Source organism: Vitis vinifera, chromosome 3 (assembly GCF_030704535.1).
Source record: "Vitis vinifera cultivar Pinot Noir 40024 chromosome 3, ASM3070453v1".
In the NCBI taxonomy this organism is placed as follows: domain Eukaryota; kingdom Viridiplantae; phylum Streptophyta; class Magnoliopsida; order Vitales; family Vitaceae; genus Vitis; species Vitis vinifera.
The window spans coordinates 1725630-1747540 of NC_081807.1; the positions used below are offsets into that span (position 1 = coordinate 1725630).

Genomic DNA, 21911 nt, shown 5'->3' on the forward strand with positions numbered 1-21911 from the left:
ATGAGTAAGTTTTTTATTATATATGCATACATTTATTATTCAATTTTAAATATAATATTCTAGAATGTTTTGATTTAATTTACAATTAATTGGATTGGTTTTCCGCCCTTATTTTTTTTTCTTCAATAATTAGATTTATTTTTGAGTTCCAAATTATTTTTAAAAATTATTAAACTCATTAATAAATCCAGTAAAAAGCGACACTTGATTTGAAATTCATTTTTTCAGTAGGAAAATTTATAAAAGTATAATTATGTGCAAAAAAAAAATATATAAGTGTTAAATATTTGAGTGTTAAATTATTTTTAAACTAATTTTTATTCATAAATTTACAGTTTATTATTTGAGTGTTAAATTATTTTTAAAGATTATTAAACTTGTTAATAAATCTAATACATTAAGTCTTATTTAATTTGAAGTTCATTTGTCTTGTGAAAAAAAATCAATAAATAATAATTTTATATCAAAGAGAAATAATAGAGTTGTTTTAAACCAATTTTTGTTCCTAAATTTCTAGTATTAATAAGTTTATTATATTATGTTTAAATTACTTTTTAAAATTAATAGACTTTTTAACAAATCCAAGATACTAAAGGTGGTGTTTGTTTTTTTACTTAATTCTAAATAAAACCTTAATGCTTAATAGTGTTAAATATTATATTGTTTGTTTTTGTAGTATTTTATTTCTATTAAGTATTAAAAAGTAAAAAAAATCAATATGTTATTTTTTCTATTTAGAAAAAGCTACATATTTTGGTTTTTTCTATTTAGTAAAAAGTTTATAATAAGTCATGAAAAATAGAAAAACAAACAACCTAAATTCTAAAACTAAATTACTTTTAGCAAAAAGGCAAAAAAACAAACACCGCCTAAGTTTTATTTAATTTGAAATTAATTTGCCTAGTGAACAAAACAAATAAAAAAATAATGATTTTATGCAGAAGAAAAATAATAAAGTGTGTTTTTCTATTATTTTTAATGAATTTTTAAAAACAAAAACATGTTTTCAAAAATTTCACCAAACAAGCTCTAAAATATTTTTAATCTATTTTCTATGTTTTTGAACATGTTTTAAGAGTAATTTTTATATGAATTTTATCACATATGAATTAAATAAAATTATTTTTTCATATTATTTTTAAATTCTAAAATAACTAAATAAATTATTTATATTATTTTAAAATTTTATATTTTCATATAAAAATAATGTCAATGATTATGATTTTAGGTTGTTCCTTACTAACTTTAGTTTTATAGTTTATAATTATTATGATAAAGAATATTTTAAAAATAATATTAAAATCATAATACCATTAAAACGGGGATGGATTAAAAATAATTTTGAAACTACAGTTATTAATTATGGTTCTAAGAAAAATTGTAAAACCATAATATATGACTGTGGTTTTAAGGATATTTTTAAAACTTTTAAAATCACAATCATTAACGATGGTTTTTTATACTAAAAAAATCCATATATATATATATATGCTTACGTGAATATAAAAGATTACTTTGAAAAATATTATGAGATGGGTACTATTTTTACCATTTTTTTCTACCAATGGAATATTTTGGACTTCAACTCCAATAATCAAGTCTTAAAAATCTTCAGACACCTTCCACCCAAACACTAGGAGAAGAGACACATCGACTGGAGCCTATCTGCAACAAGTTGTGGGTGGGATTCCAAATGAAATTTTCATAACTATTGGGGGCCTAGGGTGGATTCTGACTTGTTCCCATTTGAGCCTAACCTCTCAAAAGCCTGATGAACATCACAACACAAAATTTAATCATCACCCTAGATTCTTCTAGAAATCTCACAGAACCCAGAAGAGGAAACGCTAAGATAGCCCTCCAAATGCAAATTCATTGCTTGCAGAACTTTCACCCACAAATCCATGGATTTGAAGCAACGGCAGGTCAATTGACATTTAAAAACTAAAAACCGAAATCCAAACTCAAGAACCCAAACACGAATTGCACAGACGAATGGAGGAAGTGGAGGGATAGGAGAGAGAGGAGAAATGGGCTTTAGACGGACTCTGGAGGGGATTGGAGAATACGAGTAAATCAACCGCTCCATTGCCTCTGCTTCTCTCCGTTTTCTCCCCCTCTCTCTGAAGACACTTGAAGATTTTGCAGAGATGAGGATAAAGCAAAGGGGGTGACTTTATTATTATTATTTCCTATAATCGTCATCATTATTGTTATTACTGTTGAAATTATGAAGAGGTGGAGACAGACATGAATAGAGTAAGCCCGAGTGATACGATGATATGATTCTTTTAATAATTTAATATAAGGTAAGTTGATTTTTGGGTCAAAATGACCCATTTATTAAAAAAAATATAAGATGTAGCCACTTTTTTTTTTAAATTTACGTTTGAAATGGTCTTTTTGGTGCTACGTAAGCATCATATTATAAAAAAATAAATTATTTATTTTTAATCATTTTAGTTAAAACCATATTTGTCAAGTGAAACTTTATTTTTAAACTAAAAACCTCAATTGATAATTGAAACTTTATTTTTGAATTAAAACCGCAATTGTCAAGTGAGGTTTTATTTTTAAATTGAAGCCTCAGTTGCTAATTTTTGAACTAAACTGAGGCTTTATTTTTTAATTAAAGTTAAAGTTGTCAACTGATGTTTTAGTTAATTTTTAAAAAAAATTAAAAATTTAATTAAAAGTTAAAAAATTACAATTTATAATTAAAATTTAAAAAATATACTTAAATAATAAATTATTTATATTTAAACTTAAAAATTTAATATTACTTCAACAAGCATAAATAGATAAATAGAAGATATTATAAATGAATATTTTATTGATTAATAAATTAATAATTTTAAAATAATAAATTTATATAATATATAATATAAAATTATATAATTTATTAATTTAAGATATTTAATTTGTTGTTTTTACCTTCTTCAATGGACCCAAAAAATAATTTCATATCAATATTTAATATAAGTAATAGGGGCTATAACAATAACTATTCATGCCATTGGGTTAAAAATATATATAAATTTCGTGCCTAATTCTTTTGATGATATTTTTCTTTTTAGATTAGTGTTCGAGTGGCTCAAGCGGCTAAATAAGTACTTGAGTGGCTTGACTGTTAAGGTGGCTTGAACGCACTTGAGTGGCTCAACTGTTTAGGCAGCTCAAGCGCTCGAGTGGTGCTACTTTTTATACTAAATTGATTCTTTAGTATTTGTTTGGATATATTTTTTATTATTTGGTTTTAAAAGTAGAAGATGGTAATATATTTTATATAAAAAGTATAACCTTTTAGATAAAAAAAATATATAAATTTACCTTATATCATTTAAAATCATTTCAAAAAAATTTAAAATTTAGGATAGTAAAGTTATCTTGATATCTAATTTTTTTAATAGTATTTTATATAAAAATTAGTACTATTTTTTAATTTTAAAAACAAAAAAGCCAAAAATGCATCCAACACATGAGCCCCATTTATTATTATTTTTTAAAAAAAAAAAGGTTTTGATAATAATTTTTAAAACTTTTTTTTTTTTAAAGTTTGTACAACAATTATTTGTTTGAAAACCTCAATGTTTGTTTGACGGTGTTTTTAAAAACTATTTTCAAGATACATAACAAAAAGTAGATTTTTAAAACAAAAAATAAAAAACTGATTTGAATGAAAGAATTTGTATTGTTTTTTAAAATAATGTTTTATTTTTATTTTATAATAATATGAAATCAAATTCAACTTAAGTCTTATTAAAAATTATGTATAAGTTAAAGATAAATATATATATTTTTTAAAGAAAAATTACCCTTTAGGGTAGGCTAGGGAAAAATATGACCGAGAAGGGTGGGTAAATTTAATAATTCTTCTGAAGAGTATGGTGAAATTATGATAATTCTTTTAAAGACTTTATTTTGTTTAAATGTCAAAACTACCCTTAATAAGTGAAAAACAACATCAAAAAAAGAAAAGTTTTCTTTAATCGAGCTGCAACTTGTCAATATTAAAGAAGAAAAAAAGGTAAGACGAAAAAACTTCAGCACTTCAGGTCATGATCGGAAACATCTCCACAAAGCTTGTTTTTTTTTTTGTGAATCTAGCAAGAGATCCATTAAAGGTAAGATTTTTTTTAAAAAAAAAAAGCCAAAAAAAAAAAATTACGTCAGTTTATGCAAATAAATAAACAAATAATTTAAAAATTGTATTGAATGAATGAAATGTTAATAATTTTAAGAATGTAAATTTAAAATATTAGATCTGAAATATTGAAGAAGGTTTTGAGAAAGAAATTACATTTTTTTTGTTTAAAATGTTGTTTAATTTTTTTTTTTGATTTTTTTTATATGATTTTGGTCATATTGAAGATGTGTTTTTATTTTTAATTTATTTTTCGGGTGGATTGTTTGATATAATTATTATTGATTTCCATTGAAAAGGTTTGTACTTTAGTTTTGTTGTTGAGACTTGTTTGATATTACAAAAGAAAAAATTTTCTCAGTTGTTTTATGCATGTTTGGGACCACTTTGTTTGTATATTTATAAACATATTTGGATTTTCATTGAAAACTAAAATCCCTTTTGTATGAGACCACTTTGTCTTTTATTATGAATTTTGTGTAAGTATTATTTTGGTATGATGTGTTGAATGCCTAGTAGTTTGAAAGTTGTGTAAAAGAACCATTACTTCAATTATAAAGTACAAGTACAATACAAATGCAATATAGTTACAATGAAAAAACATTAACATTACAATACATCAAAATGAAAAAATATTGAATTTGTTTTTTTATTGAACTAGCATTTCTAGGCTATCATGTTGTATTCCTATGATAAAGCATCATTGCAAGCCAAAATTATAAAAAGACAACAAAAATACACTATTGTAATTTCAATACATGAAGTTGTTGATGATAATCCAATGATGTATAAAAAAAATCTATAAAATTAATTTTTTTTATATAAAAATATAGAGGTACAATAAAAATACACTACAATTACAATACAAATACAATAACATTATGATATATTATATAATAAGGTAAAATTTTGAAAATTTCAAATTTCTTATGAAACTGGGCAGTTGTGGGTTTTTTTGACATATCCCTAACATGTCTAATATACAACAAATATTGTTCTTTATTATATAAAATATGTCTCAATTGATTATAATTTTCATTTGTTTATTTTGTATTATTTGTAAAATTTTCTTTGATTGTAATATTGTGAAATAGATTGATTTGATTGTCAGTAAAAGAAGACGTACTTCTCAATTGGTAAATGGACTTAGGAAATTCAAGGTAAATTGGTCTAATAAAAATGTTAGACCTTCGGAAGAATTATCAAATCTACCCACCCTTCTCGATAATTTTTTTTCCCAGTTTACCACTTAAGGGCAATTCTCCATTTTTTTAATCATGAAACAATTTTTAATTTCTCGTTTTGTTTTTAAGTTAAAGAACGAATTTTTTTTAAATTTTTATAAAAATAAGGATATTGGGCAAGTTGTTTTTATAAAAGGACTTTAAAAATAAAAAATAAAAAGACTTGTTTTTTAGTAAAAAAAATTGTTTTGGTTTTGTAAAAACATTTTAAATTCAATTTATATAATATTAAGTAATTAAATTTAATTGAAGTCTTATTGAAAATGAAAATAATTTTATAATTATAAATAAATTTAAAAAATAAATAATATTTAATAAAACATAAATAGTAACGTCAAAATAAAATCATAAATTATACTTTTAATAGTTATATGTTAGAAACATAAGGATATTAACATTTTTCATTTTTTTTGGGTTAAAAATGAATAATATTAATTGTCAAAGGTATTTAATTTAAAATGAATAATGAATAAAGTTTTATCTTCTTAACATATAAATAAGTTTTTTATTACATATGTACACATTTATTATTCAATTTTGAATATAACATTTCAAAATATTTTGATTTAATCTACAATTAATTGGATTGATTTTCTTCCCTTATTTTTTTTCAATAATTAGATTTATTTTTGAGTTCCAAATTATTTTTAAAAATTGTTAAGCTCATTAATAAATTCAATAAAAAGTGTCACTTGATTTGAAATTTATTTTTTGAAAAATTATAAAAGTATAATTATGTGCAAAAAATAATAATAATAAAATCATTATAAACTAATTTTTATTTATAAATTTTTAGTATTAATATTATTAGACTTGTTAATGAATTCAATACATTAAGTCTTATTTAATTTAAAGTCCATTTGTCATGTGAAAAAAAGATTCAATAAATAATAATTTTATATAGAAGAGAAACAATAGAGTTGTTTTAAACCCATTTTTGTTCATAAATTTATGATATTAATAAGTTTATTATATTGTGTTTAAATTACCTTTTAAAATTAATAGACTTGTTAACAAATCAAAGATATTAAGTCTTATTTAATTTGAAGATAATTTGACCAGTGAAAAAAACAAATCCTTTTTAAAAACAAAAACCTGTAATGGTGCCTCGCCCCCGGCTCGCATGGTGCCTAGACATATGGGCCAAGTCATATATCATATAATGCTGAAAAAGGAGACCCAAACGAGAATGTAGACAAAATGGTAGGAAACCATCCAAGCATATTTGAAAATAACTAGGTTCTATGCAATGAAGTAAGGTTAAGTCTCCATGAGGTAACCTGGGTTGATTGCAGAGCCAACCCTTACGTACAAAGTAAAGGTAATTAAGACGAAGGAAACTAGCTTCCTAGTTCTTTACTCAGTTGCCCATTGGTTCTCACTCTGGACATCCTCCTTAATCAAATATCCATCGGTTCTCTCTCCGGATCTCCTCCTCTTCCTCTGGAGTGAGGTCATTCTTGATGTTGAGTGTCTTGCGAATTTCCTCCGCAGTCTTTCCCTTCATCATGTCAGCAACAGTTTGGCAGGTCAAATCCGACAGGCTCTTGATATCTAGATAATCTGCTGCCTGCAAGAACCGAAGAATTGATTGATACACAAGAAACACAAGGCACAAGAAAAAGTTCTTGGGAAAATCACCAAATTAGCAAATAGGATATTCAAAGCTTCATCCCAAGCGATCTTTAACCATATAACAATTCTAAAAGATCACAGAAAAATTCCATGGTTTAATGTTTTTTTTTTCTTTTACTTATGTTATAACATCCCCATCATGTTTGCTATGATTAGAATTGTCAGGTCACACGACCAAAACAAACCAAAATACAAAGCACTTCAAGACACTTAGCACGTACTTTAGAGTTAAAGAATATACAAATCCAAGAACATCAACGAAAACAGAAAAACAAAAAAAACAAAATTTGACTATAACTAAAACACAAAGTATAATCCCTAAAAATTGATATTACAACTATTATTTGAAGCCAAATCGGGTGATGTTTGTTTTTTAGGCTTTTTACTTAAAATAATTTATTTTTAAAATTTAGATAATTTGTTTTTGTAATTTGTCATGACTTATAATAATTTTTTTTATTAAATAAAAAAATCAAAATATGTACTTTTTTTATAAATAAATTTTTTAATATTTAATAGAAATAAGATATTATAAAAACAAATAAATTAATATTTAATATTATTAAACGTTATATTTAGAATTAAGCAAAAACACAAACACCACCGAAACCTCACATTATAATTGTATAAGTGTTTGGAACCAAACCCACCATCATAAACAGAGAATTTTAAGATACAACTCAAGAATCCAAGAAAAACAACATCATTGAGTAATATACCGGAAAAACAACGGTTCAATTTTTCCAAAATGGGAATGGTTTTCTTTTTCAATCCAATATTCCTAGTTGTTCAATCCCAAAGTAACCAAAAAGCAAAATATCCAAAGTACGTAATTTCTTTTCCTTTCGCGCACTTTCCTAAACAATCAACAAAATTTATTTATTTTTTTTAAAAAACGACTAATAAAGAAAAAGAACAAATTCAGAAGTCTCACCAAGATGAGGTCAAAGAGGGTGGCCTGATCGACTTTGACGAAATCAGCATCCCAAGCCTTGAGTTCATCATTGACGGCGTGTTCCTCCGCCTTAGGAGTTTCAACGTGCTTCTTGCAGTACTCGATCACCTTTGCAAGGATCTTGCTGGTGACGTTCGGCAACGGAATCGCATTGTCGATCATGGGCTTGATCACCTGCAACTCCTCGATCATGGGCTTGATCACCAGCAACTCCATCGCCGCCACCACATCGAGGCCGAAGTCCTCACCTTCTGAGCTTCTGAGAGTGATTATCTTTGAAGAAGCCATGATTCGAGATCTGGTTCGAAACCCGAAGCCTAGATCTCTCAAAAGAGTAAATTGATATAAACTAATGAAATTGATCGGTTCACCCCTACGTTGTTAGTAAATTGACATAAAATAATAAAATAATGAAATTGACGATTGACCCCTATTTAGGGACGTTGTGAGTAAATTGATATAAAATAATGAAATTGACTGTTGACCCGTATTTTGTATTTATAGATGTGTAGGGCGGGTAGTTTGATTTTGATTCGGATTCGGTTTCGGGTTTTCGAATTGTGACGGTTTGTTTTTGTTGCTTGATTTCAACCAGCCAACAAGTCAATCAAACCCAACCGGATCAATTTTTCTAACGATTTAAGTTTTTGAAATATAAAAATGTAGCCAATGATTTCCCATTTTAAAAAAGAAAAATATTAAACCCAACCAAATAGAAAAATAAACATATATACTTATGAGTTACATATTAATTTAGTGCACATTTGGTACTTTCAATGGACCCCAAAAAATAATTTCATATCAATATTTAATATAAGTAATAGGGGCTATAACAATAACTATTCATGCCATTAGGTTAAAAAATATATATAAATTTCGTGTCTAATGCTTTTGATGATATTTTTCTTTCTAGATTAGTGTTCAAGTGGCTTAATAAGTGTGCTACTTTTTTTACTAAATTAATTCATTGGTATTTGTTTGGATATATTTTTTATTTTTTGGTTTTAAAAGTAGAAGAATATGTTTTATATAAAAAGTATAGCCTTTTAAATAATATATATATATATATATATATATATATATATATATATATATATATAAATTTACCTTATATCATTTAAAATCAATTTTAAAGAATTTAAAATTTAGGATAGTAAAGTTATCTTGATATCTATTTTTTTTTTTATAGTATTTTACATAAAAATTAGTACTATTTTCTAATTTTAAAAACAAAAAATGCAAAAAATCATCGAACACTTAAGCCCTATTTAGTAATTTTTTTAAAATTGTTTTTTAATGTTTGTAGAACAATTATATTTTTAGAAACCTAATGGTTTGTTAGATGGTGTTTTTTTAAATTTGTTTTTAAAAACTATTTTCAAGATAAGAACAAAAAATAAAATTTTAAAACAAAAAAAAACCTTGTTTGAATGAAAGAATTTGTATTTTTTTTAAAATAATGTCTTATTTTTATTTTAAAAAATTTTATAAATTTAATTTATAATAATATGAAATCAAATTCAACTTATGTCTTATTAAAAATTATGTATGAGTTAAAGATAAGTATATTTTTTTAATCATGAAACAATTTTTAATTTCTTGTTTGACCATGATTTCTTATAGTTGTTTTTAGAAATTGTTTTTAAGTTAAAGAACAAAAAAAAAAAAAAAAAAAAGTTTTTCTAATGTTTTATAAAAATAAGGATATTTGGCAAATTGTTTTCATAAAAGGATTTTTAAAATAAAATATAAAAATACTTGTTTGGATAAATTGTTTTTTTATTAATTTTTTTTTTGGTTTTGAAAAAACATTTTAAATTTAATTTATATAATATTAATTAATTAAATTTAATTGAAGTCTTATTGAAAATGAAAATAATTTTATAATTACAAATAAATTAAAAATAAATAATATTTAGTAAAACATAAATAATAATGTCATAATAAAATCATAAATTATATTTTTAGTAGTTATATGTTAGAAACATAAAGGATATTAACATTTTTCATATTTTTTTGGGTTAAAAATGAATAATACTAATTGTCAATAATATTTTATTTAAAATGAATAATGAATAAAGTTTTATTTTCTTAACATATGAATAAGTAGGTTTTTTATTACATATGCACACATTTATTATTCAATTTTGAATATAATATTCTAGAATGTTTTGATTTAATCTATAATTAATTGGATCGGTTTTCCTCCCTTATATTTTTTTTCAATAATTAGATTTATTTTTGAGTTCCAAATTATTTTTAAAAATTGTTAAACTCATTAATAAATTCAATAAAAAGTATTACTTGATTTGAAATTCATTTTTTCGATAGGAAAATTTATAAAAGTATAATTATGTACAGAAAAAAAAAAAAAACACCATTATAAACTAATTTTTATTCATAAATTTACGGGATTAATAAGTTTATTATTTGAGTTTTAAATTATTTTTAAAGATTATTAGACTTGTTAATAAATCCAATTCATTAAGAGCCCGTTTGGTAGTGATTCTAGTGGAAGTGTTTTTATTTGAAGTGTTTTCTGCTATAGTGTTTCTGTGAAAAACACTTTTATGATAATCAGAAAAAATGATTCTAAAGTGTTTTTGATAATATATTGTATAAATATAAAAACACTTTTAATATTAATAAATTACCAAAAAGGACATACAATTTTAATTAAAAAAATGGTATGATAAAAAAAAAAACTTTTTATTAATGAAAAAACATCTAAATCACTAAAAAAATAACATTGAATAAAAGATAATTTTAAAATTAAAATAATATATGATTACCTATTAATTTCTAAAAAAAAAAAGACTTTTCTAATTAAAAATAATAATTTTTTTATCACTATACTAAAATTTTAAAAAATATTTACAAAAAACATCTAAATCAATAATAAAAAAAAAAGAACATTGAATAAAAGATAATTTTAAAAGTAAAACAATATATGACCACCTATTAATTTCTAAAAAAAAAAAAGATTTTTCTAATTGATTTATCACGGGGGGCATTTTTGGAATATTTCAAAAAAATTGAAGTGTTTTTTTAAAAAAAACACCTGTCAAGTGATTCTCTAAAAATCACTTCAAGTGTTTTTCCAGATTTTCAAAAGTGTTTTTTAAAATTTTCCAAACACTTTATTTTCATCCCAAAAACATTTAAAAGTGTTTTTAAGGGTAGAAACACTTTTAAAAATCACTGCCAAACGGGCTCTAAGTCTTATTTAATTTGAAGTTCATTTGTCTTGTGAAAAAAAAAATCAATAAATAATAATTTTATATAGAAGAGAAACAATAGAGTTGTTTTAAACCAATTTTTGTTCATAAATTTATAGTATTAATAAGTTTATTATATTATGTTTAAATCACTTTTTAAAACTAATAGACTTGTTAACAAATCAAAGATATTAAGTTTTATTTAATTTGAAGTTAATTTGCCTAATAAAAAAAATAATGATTCTATAGAAGAAAAATAATAGTGTGTTTTTCTATTATTTTTAATGAAGTTTTAAAAACAAAAACATGTTTTTAAAAACTTCACCAAATAGACTCTAAAATATTTTTAATATCTTTTCTATGTTTTTAAACATGTTTTAAGAGTAACTTTTATGTTTTTAAACATGTTTTAAGAGTAACTTTTATAAGCAATGTTTTATTTTTAATGATTTTTTATATATATAATTATTTTTAAAACCATCCTAAAAAAATAATTAAAAATAACTAAAAGATGGTTGTTTGAAAACATATGTTTTCTATTTTTAAGAACATAAAACTATAAAACTATTTTCTCGTTGCCAGACATGTAGAACGAAAAATGGTTTTAAGAAATTATTACCACACAAGCCCTTAATATTTTCTTTCTACCATCTTTTTCCCTTTAATTACTAGAGTCTAAATAAATCCCTGTTCTTTAAAATAGACTTTTTTCTTCTTCTTTTTTAGGATGAATTCTCAATCAATCTACTTACTAAAAGACATGTTTCTAGGAATGATTGATTGCATGGAAGAACAAAGTAGCATACATGATACATGCTACCAATTCTCATCAACAACTTCAAGTCTCATTACCAAAGAAACCAAGAGGATGGAGTCCCAAATTCAACTGATAAACCTATGTATAATTATGCTTACATTAGATGAAAAGCCAGGGTGAACAAGATGGGAGCAAATAGCCTATTAACACCACTCCCCTCCAAAACACTCAATTTGCATCAACTAGGCCATTGTTTTCATCCCAAAACATATAACTTTGTGCCAATTTGATACAAATTCCAGAATGCTGATGTAAAGAAAAGAAACCCAATAAGAACCAAATTGGATATAGATTAACAATTGGCAGTAGGTGAAATATATCAAATAATCCTGAAAATGAAACCCATATATGCAGACATATGGGCCAAGTCATATATCATATAATGCTGAAAAATAAGACCCAAATGAGAAAGTCGAGAAAATAGTAGGAAACCATCCAAGCATATTTGAAAATAACTAGGTTCTATGTAATGAAGTCAAGGTTAAATCCCCATGAGGTAATCTGGGTTGATTGCAGAGCCAACCCTTATGTACAAAGTAAACCAGCTTCTTAATTCTTTAAGAAGTTGCCCATTGGTTCTCGGACATTCTCCTTACTCGAATGCCCATTGGTTCTCTCTCCGGACGTCCTCCTCTTCCTCCGGAGTGAAGTCATTCTTGATGTTGAATGTCTTGCGAATTTCCTCCGGAGTCTTTCCCTTGATCATGTCAGCAACTGTTTGGCAGGTCAAATCCAACAGGCTCTTGATATCTAGATAGTTTGCTGCCTGCAAGAACCGGAAGAACCGGAGGATTGATTGATACACGAGAAACACAAGGCACAAGAAAAAGTTCTAGGGAAAATCACCAAATTAGCGAATAGGATATTCAAAGCTTCATCCCAAGGGATCTTTAACCATATAACAATTCTAAAAGATCACAGAAAAATTCCATGGTTTAATGTTTTTTTTTCTTTTACTTGTGTTTATAACATTTCAAGTCATATCCAAGGTCCTCACAAATAGATAGAAATCCAATAGAAACACGGAAAAACAGTAACAACATCCCCAAGCATTCAGTTTATAGTCCCAATATCATGTTTGCTATGATTAGAATTGCCAGGTTACATGAAAACAAACCAGAATACAAAGCACTTCAAGACACTTAACACATGCTTAACAGTTAAAGAACATACAAATCCAAGAACATAAACAAAAAAAGAAAAAGAAAAAAAAACAAACAAGAAAACCAAATTTTGGCTATGACTAAAACTCAAGAGTATAATTCCTAATACTTGATATTGCAACTATTATTTTGGAACCAAACTAAAACTCACATTATAATTCCTAATACTTGATATTGTATCACATGTTTGGACTCAAACCCACCATCATAAACAGAAAATTTTAAGAGTAAGGATATACAACTCAAGAATCCAAGAAAAACATCAGAGTAATATATCGCAAAAACAACGGTTCAATGACTTCTCTATTTTTCCAAAATCGGCATGGTTTCCTTTTTCCTCCTGCCGATTTTTCAATCCAATATTCATAGTTATTCAATCCCAAAGTAACCAAAAAGTAAAAAAATCCAAAGTACCTAATTTCTTTTCCTTTCTCGCACTTTCCTAAACAATCAACAAATTTTTTTTTTAAAAAAAAAACGACTAATAAAGAAAAAGAACAGATTCAGAAGTCTCACCAAGATGAGGTCAAAGAGGGTGGCCTGATCGACTTTCACGAAATCAGCATCCCAGGCCTTGAGTTCATCATTGACGGCGTGTTCCTCCGCCTTAGGAGTTTCAACGTGCTTCTTGCAGTACTCGATCACCTTTGCAAGGATCTTGCTGGTGACGTTCGGCAACGGAATCGCATTGTCGGCGCATCCGTCCTCGATCATGTGCTTGATCGTCTGAGACTCCACCGCCACCACCTCCTCGAGGTCGAAGGCCTCGCCGTCAGAGCTTCTGAGAGTGATCGTCTTTGAAGAAGCCATGATTCGAGTTCTGGTTCGAAACCCTAACCCTAGGACTCTCAAAGAGTAAATTGATATGATAGGAAATAAGGAACTTGACGGCCGACCCCTATTTATAGATGTGTAGGGCCAGGTTTGTAAACAGATTTTATTTTGATTCAGAGTCGGCCTCCGGTTTTCGAGTTTTGACGGTTTGTTTTTCTTGCTTGAATTCAACTGATTTTCTTCTTTTTTTTTTCCTTTTTTTTTTAGATATATGAATTTTAATTATTTTATATTTGATATTATATTAATATAACATTTTTTATTCAATGATCATATTTTTATTTTTAATAAAATTGAATTTTTATTAAAATTTAAATTTTAAAACTAATAATGTATAAATTATGGATTTATTTTTAATTATTTTTTTCATTTTTTTAATACACATCATGATCAGGATACCAAATAATTTTTTTTTCAATTATTTTCTTTGAAATAATTAAAAAAAATTGATATAATAAAATTATTGGAGATGTAATTCTAAAAAGAATATGATATCCATTTTCCACTTAAATAATAATAATAGAAAAAATTAAAATAAAAAAATAAAAAAATTATGTAAGAGAATTTTAGAAATTATATCATTACTGATAATGATGAATATTTATATACAAATCTACTATAATTCAAATTTTATTTCTTATTCTAATTCAAATTAATAATAGAATTCTACTTAAAATCAAATGCAATATTCTATTTTAATTCAAAGGGATGAATATTTAAATTTTTTATTTTCTTTTAAAAATTAATTCATAAAAGACAAATATTAAGCCTTAAAATGTATTCATATAAATAAAATTAAGATAATTAATTCGTGATAAATAAAAAATAAAATGAAGCTATGATAGGCATAAAGAAGTGATACATTTTCAAAACGAAAATTTTATACAATTTTGTTTTCTAAAATTTATTTTTTAAATAAAGTTAATATATAAAAAGAATTAAAATATTTTGATTTTATTTGGTTCCTAAAAGTATTAAGGGAAGAAAAAAAATATTAAAAAATTATTTTCTAACACCTAAAATTATAAAATTTTTGTACTATCTTATATAAAAATTAGTCCTATTTTCTAATTAAAAAAAATAGAAAGTGTATTTCAAGATATACTTAAGCCTTGTTTAGTAACTTGAATGGTTCTAAAAAATGGTTTTTAAAAACGATTTTATATTATTTTGTAAAACAAATATCTGTTTGGAAACTTGAAATGTTTTTAATTTGTTTTTTACATTTTTAATATGTTTTAAAAATAACTTTTAAATATAGTGTTTTATTTTTAATAATTTTTTTTATATTTATATAATTATTTTTTAAAACAGTTCTAAAAAACAATTGAAAACAATTAAAAAATGTTCTCTAAAAATGCACAAATTTTTATTTTTAAGAACATTAAATTGTCTTGTGTTTTCTGATTGTCAAACATATTTTTCTTTTTTCTTTTTTCTCTGGAGAACAAAAATTTGTTTTTGAAAATAGTTACCAAACAAGCCCTTAATACTTTCTTTTTACCATTTTTTTTCCCTTTAATTACTGCTTTTTATGAATCAAACAGAGTCTAAATAAAACCCTTTTCTTTAAATAGATTTTTTTTTTTTTTTTAAATGAAATCTCAATCAATTTACTCAGTAAAAGACATGTTTCTAGGAATGACTGCATGGAAGAACTAAAGTAGTAGACATGCTACCAATTCATCAACAACTTTGAGTCTCATTACCAAAGAAACCAAGAGGATTGAGTTCCCAATTCAACTGATAAACCTATATATAATTATGCTTACATTAGATGAAAAGCCAGTGTGAACAAGATGGAGCAAATAGCCTATTATCACCACTCCTCCAAAACACTCTCTTTGCAGCAACTAGGCCATTTGTGTTCAACCCCTCCTGCTCATAGCTTTGAAACAGGCAAACCTGCAAGGAACCCGAAAATTTGCAGTTGAGACATTGACCAGAACACCAACATAGTTTACTGGTTTCAGAGGATGAATGCTACCTAAGGCTTTTGCATTGACTATACTTGGAGATGCAGCTGGGGGCAGGGAGTTCTCGTTGAGGAATGGTTCAACCTTATTTGGATCATGCCAAATTGGGTATCCTTTGATCTTTCCCTATTGTTTGGATTGATAAAGAAGTTAATGGTTTTGATTGGAAAAATAAGTATCAGTTCCCCTTTTTTTTGGATTTTGATCACATACCAGGACATTCAGAGCAGCCAATGTAGCCATTCCTTCGCGAGTCCACTGCATAAACCATGAGAAAAAGTCAGTAACCATTTAAGGATATATAATAAGGACAAGTCTTGACAGATGGGATTTTGAGTATTAATGTACCTTGGAAGCAGAAGCAATGTGAGGTACCACGATCGCGTTCTTCATTTCAGCAAGACCAGGTTTCATGTAAGGTTCATCCTGAAAGAAGTGGATTGATAATTGAATGATAAATGAACTTGGAAAGGTGATTTTAATGCTATGGCTCTGAACTATATGGATGGAGGAGTTTTGTTTTGTTACCTCAAAGACATCAAGTCCAACTCGAAACATGGGGTTCTCTTTCAGATGTGCCACCAAAGCTACTTCATCAATCACAGGCCCTCTGCTGCAGTTTATAAGGATCGCTTCCTATAGATTTAGATACCGTAACCATAGGTTATATTCATTTATATATTCAATTAAGTCATTAAGCTCAGAAGAAAAAAAAAAAAAACTCATTGAGATTTCACCTTCTTCATCATTGAGAGCCTTTCCTTGTTGACTAGATGATAAGTGGTCTTATCCAATACTGGATGGAGACTAATCTACAAAGAGCACCAGACAAAAGTCACTTCAATTTAAAGCAAAAATGGAAAAACAAAAAAAAAAAAATCCAACTCAAGACTAATGAAATGTGTATTATTTTCTGAGAGAAAAAGTCTTACAAGATCAGCCTCTCGGAGCACCTCATCCATACTTGCAGCTCTTTTCCAGGTCACTGGTTGTTCACCACTGGCTTTCAGGAACTGACCATAAGCTGCATTTGGAAACACATGAGTATCATCAAAAAGGAGTGGAGAAACCGACTAGTTTCAGTAGATTGCCTCAGAGACCTGTAACAAACTTCTCCAGGCGTGTGGCTTGGTACAGATCATAGTAAATCAGGTTCATTTTGAACCCTTCTACCTGTTACAGAAGAAGAACAAAGTCACTCCTACCCGCATAACAAATTGATTGAACCCACTGAGAACCAACCCAACTGGTGTTGTAAATACTCACAAAGAGTTTCAAGTTCCCCAACCTATGCAACCAAACAATTGAGCTACTCTACACTTAATGTTGAGTTCTAAATTGACATGAATCAATGTACTGTTCGATTTGGCACCAAACTGAATTCAAGTAGCCAGGGTGATGATTAACAAGTTTTTATGACAACAGAAGTAATATTCAGTTTGTTAACAATTACCATCATTCTAGCATACGCAGATCCAATACGACCTGCTCCAATCACACCAACAGTCTGTCCTCTGAGCAAATTCCCCACAAACCTATGAGAAAAAGTAAAGCCGAGCATATCTTTATTCTTGTAGTTAGCTTTGAAACGCACAACGTATAAACTGTAAACATAACCACAAGCAATGAAGGTAATAATGAAAAAGGGTGGTTGTACAGATGAGGAAGCCATCCATCGTATAAGCCTGCCCTCATGAACTCATCTGCTTCAACTATTCTTCGAGCAGCTGCCATAGAAAGTGAGGCTGCTAGCTCTGCTGTAGTCTCTGTAAGTACTCCCTACCCAAATGAACACAAAAATCACCTCAATTTCTCTACCCTTTATGAGAAAGACAAAACCAACATCATGATAATCAGTTTATATACCACATATTATTCAATGTGTGCATGCATAAATTGATCAATAATGATACATTCAATCGCTCATCACCCACATATATATGAATGTATAAAGCATCAACACACATACTTATATAGATTCGTTCATCTACGAGATTGAGCATGATGCGTTCAATCACTCACTCATTCATTTATATACCAATACCAAGCATAATCACATGTTTTGATCATTCATTCTTCTACAAAAGCACATCCTCAAACAGTCAAAATACAAAGAAATCTCATTGAATAATTTTATCAAGCATGATGCATTCAACCACTCATCATTGTTGCATACATACATGTGAAAATGTGAAGCACAATTCATCTAGAAAAGCACATACTCGAACACATACACACATCTGATTTCTTCAATATTCATTCTCATCACAATGCCTAAAACATAGAGGAAATCACAAACTCACTGGAGTGTTCCCAACAGCAACACCGTACTTATTAGCAGCATTCACATCAACATTGTTGTATCCAACAGCCATGTTGCTAAAAGCCCTGCCTCCAGCCCTGCTCAAAGCCGAAAACAGCGTCTCCCCCCAATCTTCTGTCAACTGACCCACAAAAATGCAAGCAAAACCACAACAACCCATTTCATCAAAAGCCAAAATTCACACCAAAAAAGAAAAGAAAAGGAGAAACTCCATTTCTGATTACTTCCTCACCTGTCCAATCACTCCATCACACTTATCACCAATAAGAGCAATGATATCTTCAACAGACAAGATTGTTTTCTTCTGGGTACATATCTGAACACCAAAAACAGCACAAATTTTCATCAAATTCACACAATTAACCCAAAAATATACAAACAATTATGAGAAAAATTACTTCAACTCTACAATCTTGTTGGACTAATAGATCGATCCAGCGGGTTCCCGGCATCGGTTTTGTGCTGACAACTCTGTATTTCCCACAGGGGTTCCAAACCTCAATTGAAACTGGCTTGGCCATGGAAGCTAGAAGCAGCTCAGGAATTGGAAAAAAAAAAACGGAGCCTTTCAAATTTCAGGTGCTCTGTTTTATTTATATGCATGGCTGATCTGGTGCGGTATGCTTATTCTTTGTTCATGGTCTCGACCAATGCGACTTGTTGGATTACTGTGACTGTTGACTTTGTGGAGAGTTGACCCGTTGATGTGTGACTGGTGTAAGTTAATATGGTAGCTTGTTTGGGATAAGGAGTGAGTTTGGACCTCATGTTTGGTTATAAGGATTTGGCTTCGTGGGTGGTTGCCACGTAAGGGGATTGCCTATCCATTTCGGTAAATGACGAGAATACCCCTTTTCTAAACAGTCAAAGTGGAAGGAATAGGGGTAGGGAAGTAATATACTGAAGGCTCGCCTTAGCTCACAGGCTATGGAACAAGGCCCAGTTCTAGAAATAGAGTCTGCATTGGGTTGGGCTGGCCCAAGTTGGCCTTTTCACATAAATATTCTGTAAAATAATTTATTAATCACAAAAAGACCCCTAAAGTATTATTTAGTCCTAATAACATTTCTCATAAAATATAATATATAAATGTTCTCACTAAAGTCGATCGATGATCGAAGCTAATTAATCTTCTTTTTCTACTGCCAAACCAAATTAAAGTAAGGTTCTTCTATTTATGTTATATGCTAGAAGCTTGACTAATCTCGACAAGAGGATTGATGTCCGCTTTAGTAATATGTGAGATAGGTTAAGGTCTCCTTCGCATTGGTATAAATATATATATATATATATATATATATATATATATATATATATATATATTTGAATTCGACTAGTTGAAGTAACATGTGAGGTAGGTTAAAGTCTCATTCTCATTGGTATATCTATATATATTTGAATTCGGTTAGTTGGCTTGAAGATATGATAATCAAATTTTGTTAGATTTATCGATCGAAGGCTAAACCTAAGCTATGAATTAAATTTTATGGCTTTGAGTTGACTCATTTCAATGATTGATAAGATTTGTAGTTAATTAATTACATGTATTTCGAAATTGAAGTAAGTAATTAATAATTGAAAAATAGTAACTAATATAAATGAAAAACAACTAATATGAATAATCAAACCCTCAAAGATTAAAATGATTAACACTAATAGTTTCAATAATTGTATGGGCATGTGCAAGAAAATCCTAGAAAGTGAAGGAAAATCTATTTGCATGATATCCTTCATTAAAAAGTGAGCTCACATCAAGGCATTTCTCAAATTAGTAATTAAGATATATTAAAAATATTGATATTTAAGTTATAGAAATCTTTAACTTTGGATTGTGGAAATATCATTCTTGTAGTGACGGCCAAGAAATCTTATCATATCTAATGTTTGACATGTTGTCGAACCAAACTTTAAGAAAAAGGCATATTTTTATTTTATTATTATTTTTTATTTGTGACATGTATTTATTTTTAATATTAAGGTTGTGAGCTGTTATTGAAAATGCTAACTTCATCTAGTCATGAATTAGAGATTGAGTTTTTCAAATATTTAAGTTGTGTAAAGTTGAAGGTTGGGTTTATATGATGAATTATCTATTATTTAAAAATAAAATAAATAGATATTATAAAAATTGTAAGAGTGTTTGTTGTCCACATGTTTTTATATAAAATATTTTCAGTGAAACTATTTTGTTTTTAAAAATTGTGTTTTGGGGAATCAGTTATTAAGGTTATGTTTGGTTCCCGAAAAATACTAAGGAAAGAAAAAAAATATAAAGAAAAATGATTTTTTCATGTTTGGTTGTTCTATGAAAAATATAAAAGAAAATAAAATATAATTAAAACTAATTAAAAACCTATGTATTTTAAAATTATTTAATCTTTATATTAATGAGTTAAAATAAATAAAATGAGTTTGAAGTAAAAAATAAAAATAACTTATCAACTTTTAATCCATTTTTTATTTTTCTTCACTTTTTCTTTTCTTCTATTTTTCCTTTGTATTTTCTTTCCCTTGCATTTTCCCTCAAATTTTCTGAGAACCAAACATAGCCTAAGTGTTTTTATAAGAAATACTAAATGGTTTTTTCTAACTTTTTAAAAGTGTTTTTTAAGAATTTGTTTAGTAACTTTTTTTGCGTTTTTTGTTTTTTTTTTTGTTATCCAAAACAACAAAATACAAAAAACACGTGTAATAATGAAAAAATAAAAAAATAGTTTTTTATTTTTAAAAACAAAAAAATATGATGTTTTAGATAATATAATTTAATTATTTATTGATGACTGTTTTAAGAAATAAATATGGAGAGTGATAAAAATAATGTACTACATATAAAAATTATTTTTTAAATATATGTTAAATATGTTAAAAATATTTCTAGTTCTATACAAAATTCTTCTTCTACAATACAACAAAACATCGAATAACAGTTTTAAAAAACTAATTTTCATAACTACTTTTAAAAATATTTTTCCAATTGAGCCAAAATTTTGCCAAATATTTGATATTCTTCAAAAATGTTTTTTTTTTTTTTTTTTTTTGATGTTACAAGTGACTTTAAAAGCATCACAATTATTCTTAGAGTTTGTTTGGTAGTATTTTTTAAAATATTTATATTATAAAATGATTTTTAAAGAAAAATCAGGACTTTTAACAAAATTTAGAAAATGTTTTTAAAAAATTCAAAAATCAACTATGATGTTTATTTTTGAAGAAAGTACGTGATTATCTCAAAAACACACTTTTAGAAAAAAATAAAAAATAAAATCGTTGAAAGCCCTTCCAATATAAATATTGGCAAACACACCCTTACTATAATCATTTTGCCAACCCAAAATATTGATTTTAACTCATCCAAGTGTTGGAGATGCTAAATGTAACCTTACCCCCTTGTTTTTTTTTTTTTTTTTTTTTTTATATTTATTAATATAAATTATTGTATATCATCGTAATCATCAATGATTAGAAAGCCCACCTTTGTTGATTTTTTTAATCTATAAGTTGATTATCATGTATTATTATATTAAGGGGGAATATCCAAGGAGATTATTCTCATTCTTTTCTTCTTTAGATGAACATCTTATCTTCAATAATTAAATAAATAA

At 26.8% G+C, this 21911-nt stretch overlaps 3 protein-coding genes across 4 annotated transcripts; all 3 read right to left on the bottom strand.

The window, feature by feature from the left end:
- Positions 1 to 6580: 6580 nt before the first annotated feature.
- Positions 6581 to 8382, bottom strand: LOC132252531 (SKP1-like protein 1A). Its single transcript, XM_002279135.4, has 2 exons — positions 7958 to 8382; positions 6581 to 6958 (listed from the first exon to the last, which is right to left on the bottom strand). Exons 1-2 carry the CDS (start codon positions 8264 to 8266, stop codon positions 6785 to 6787), a joined length of 483 nt encoding a protein of 160 aa, XP_002279171.1. The 5' UTR covers positions 8267 to 8382; the 3' UTR covers positions 6581 to 6784.
- Positions 8383 to 12285: 3903 nt separating this feature from the next.
- LOC132252532 (SKP1-like protein 1A) lies at positions 12286 to 14257 on the bottom strand. The gene is made up of 2 exons (XM_002279196.5): positions 13693 to 14257; positions 12286 to 12779 (listed from the first exon to the last, which is right to left on the bottom strand). The coding sequence occupies exons 1-2, from the start codon at positions 13984 to 13986 to the stop codon at positions 12606 to 12608; spliced, it is 468 nt and encodes a 155-aa protein (XP_002279232.1). The 5' UTR covers positions 13987 to 14257; the 3' UTR covers positions 12286 to 12605.
- Positions 14258 to 15692: 1435 nt separating this feature from the next.
- Positions 15693 to 18930, bottom strand: LOC100262344 (glycerate dehydrogenase HPR, peroxisomal). 2 transcript variants are annotated; one of them, XM_002279245.5, is made up of 13 exons: positions 18708 to 18930; positions 18542 to 18625; positions 18290 to 18430; positions 17644 to 17765; positions 17440 to 17521; positions 17087 to 17159; positions 16919 to 17010; positions 16724 to 16798; positions 16515 to 16622; positions 16335 to 16412; positions 16200 to 16244; positions 15998 to 16112; positions 15693 to 15915 (listed from the first exon to the last, which is right to left on the bottom strand). In XM_002279245.5, exons 1-13 carry the CDS (start codon positions 18828 to 18830, stop codon positions 15893 to 15895), a joined length of 1161 nt encoding a protein of 386 aa, XP_002279281.1. In that variant the 5' UTR covers positions 18831 to 18930; the 3' UTR covers positions 15693 to 15892. The 2 variants fall into 2 exon arrangements, with proteins under 2 accessions (XP_002279281.1, XP_059591756.1); XM_059735773.1 differs by having other exon boundaries at positions 15693 to 16112; positions 18708 to 18926.
- Between the last annotated feature and the right edge of the window lie 2981 nt (positions 18931 to 21911).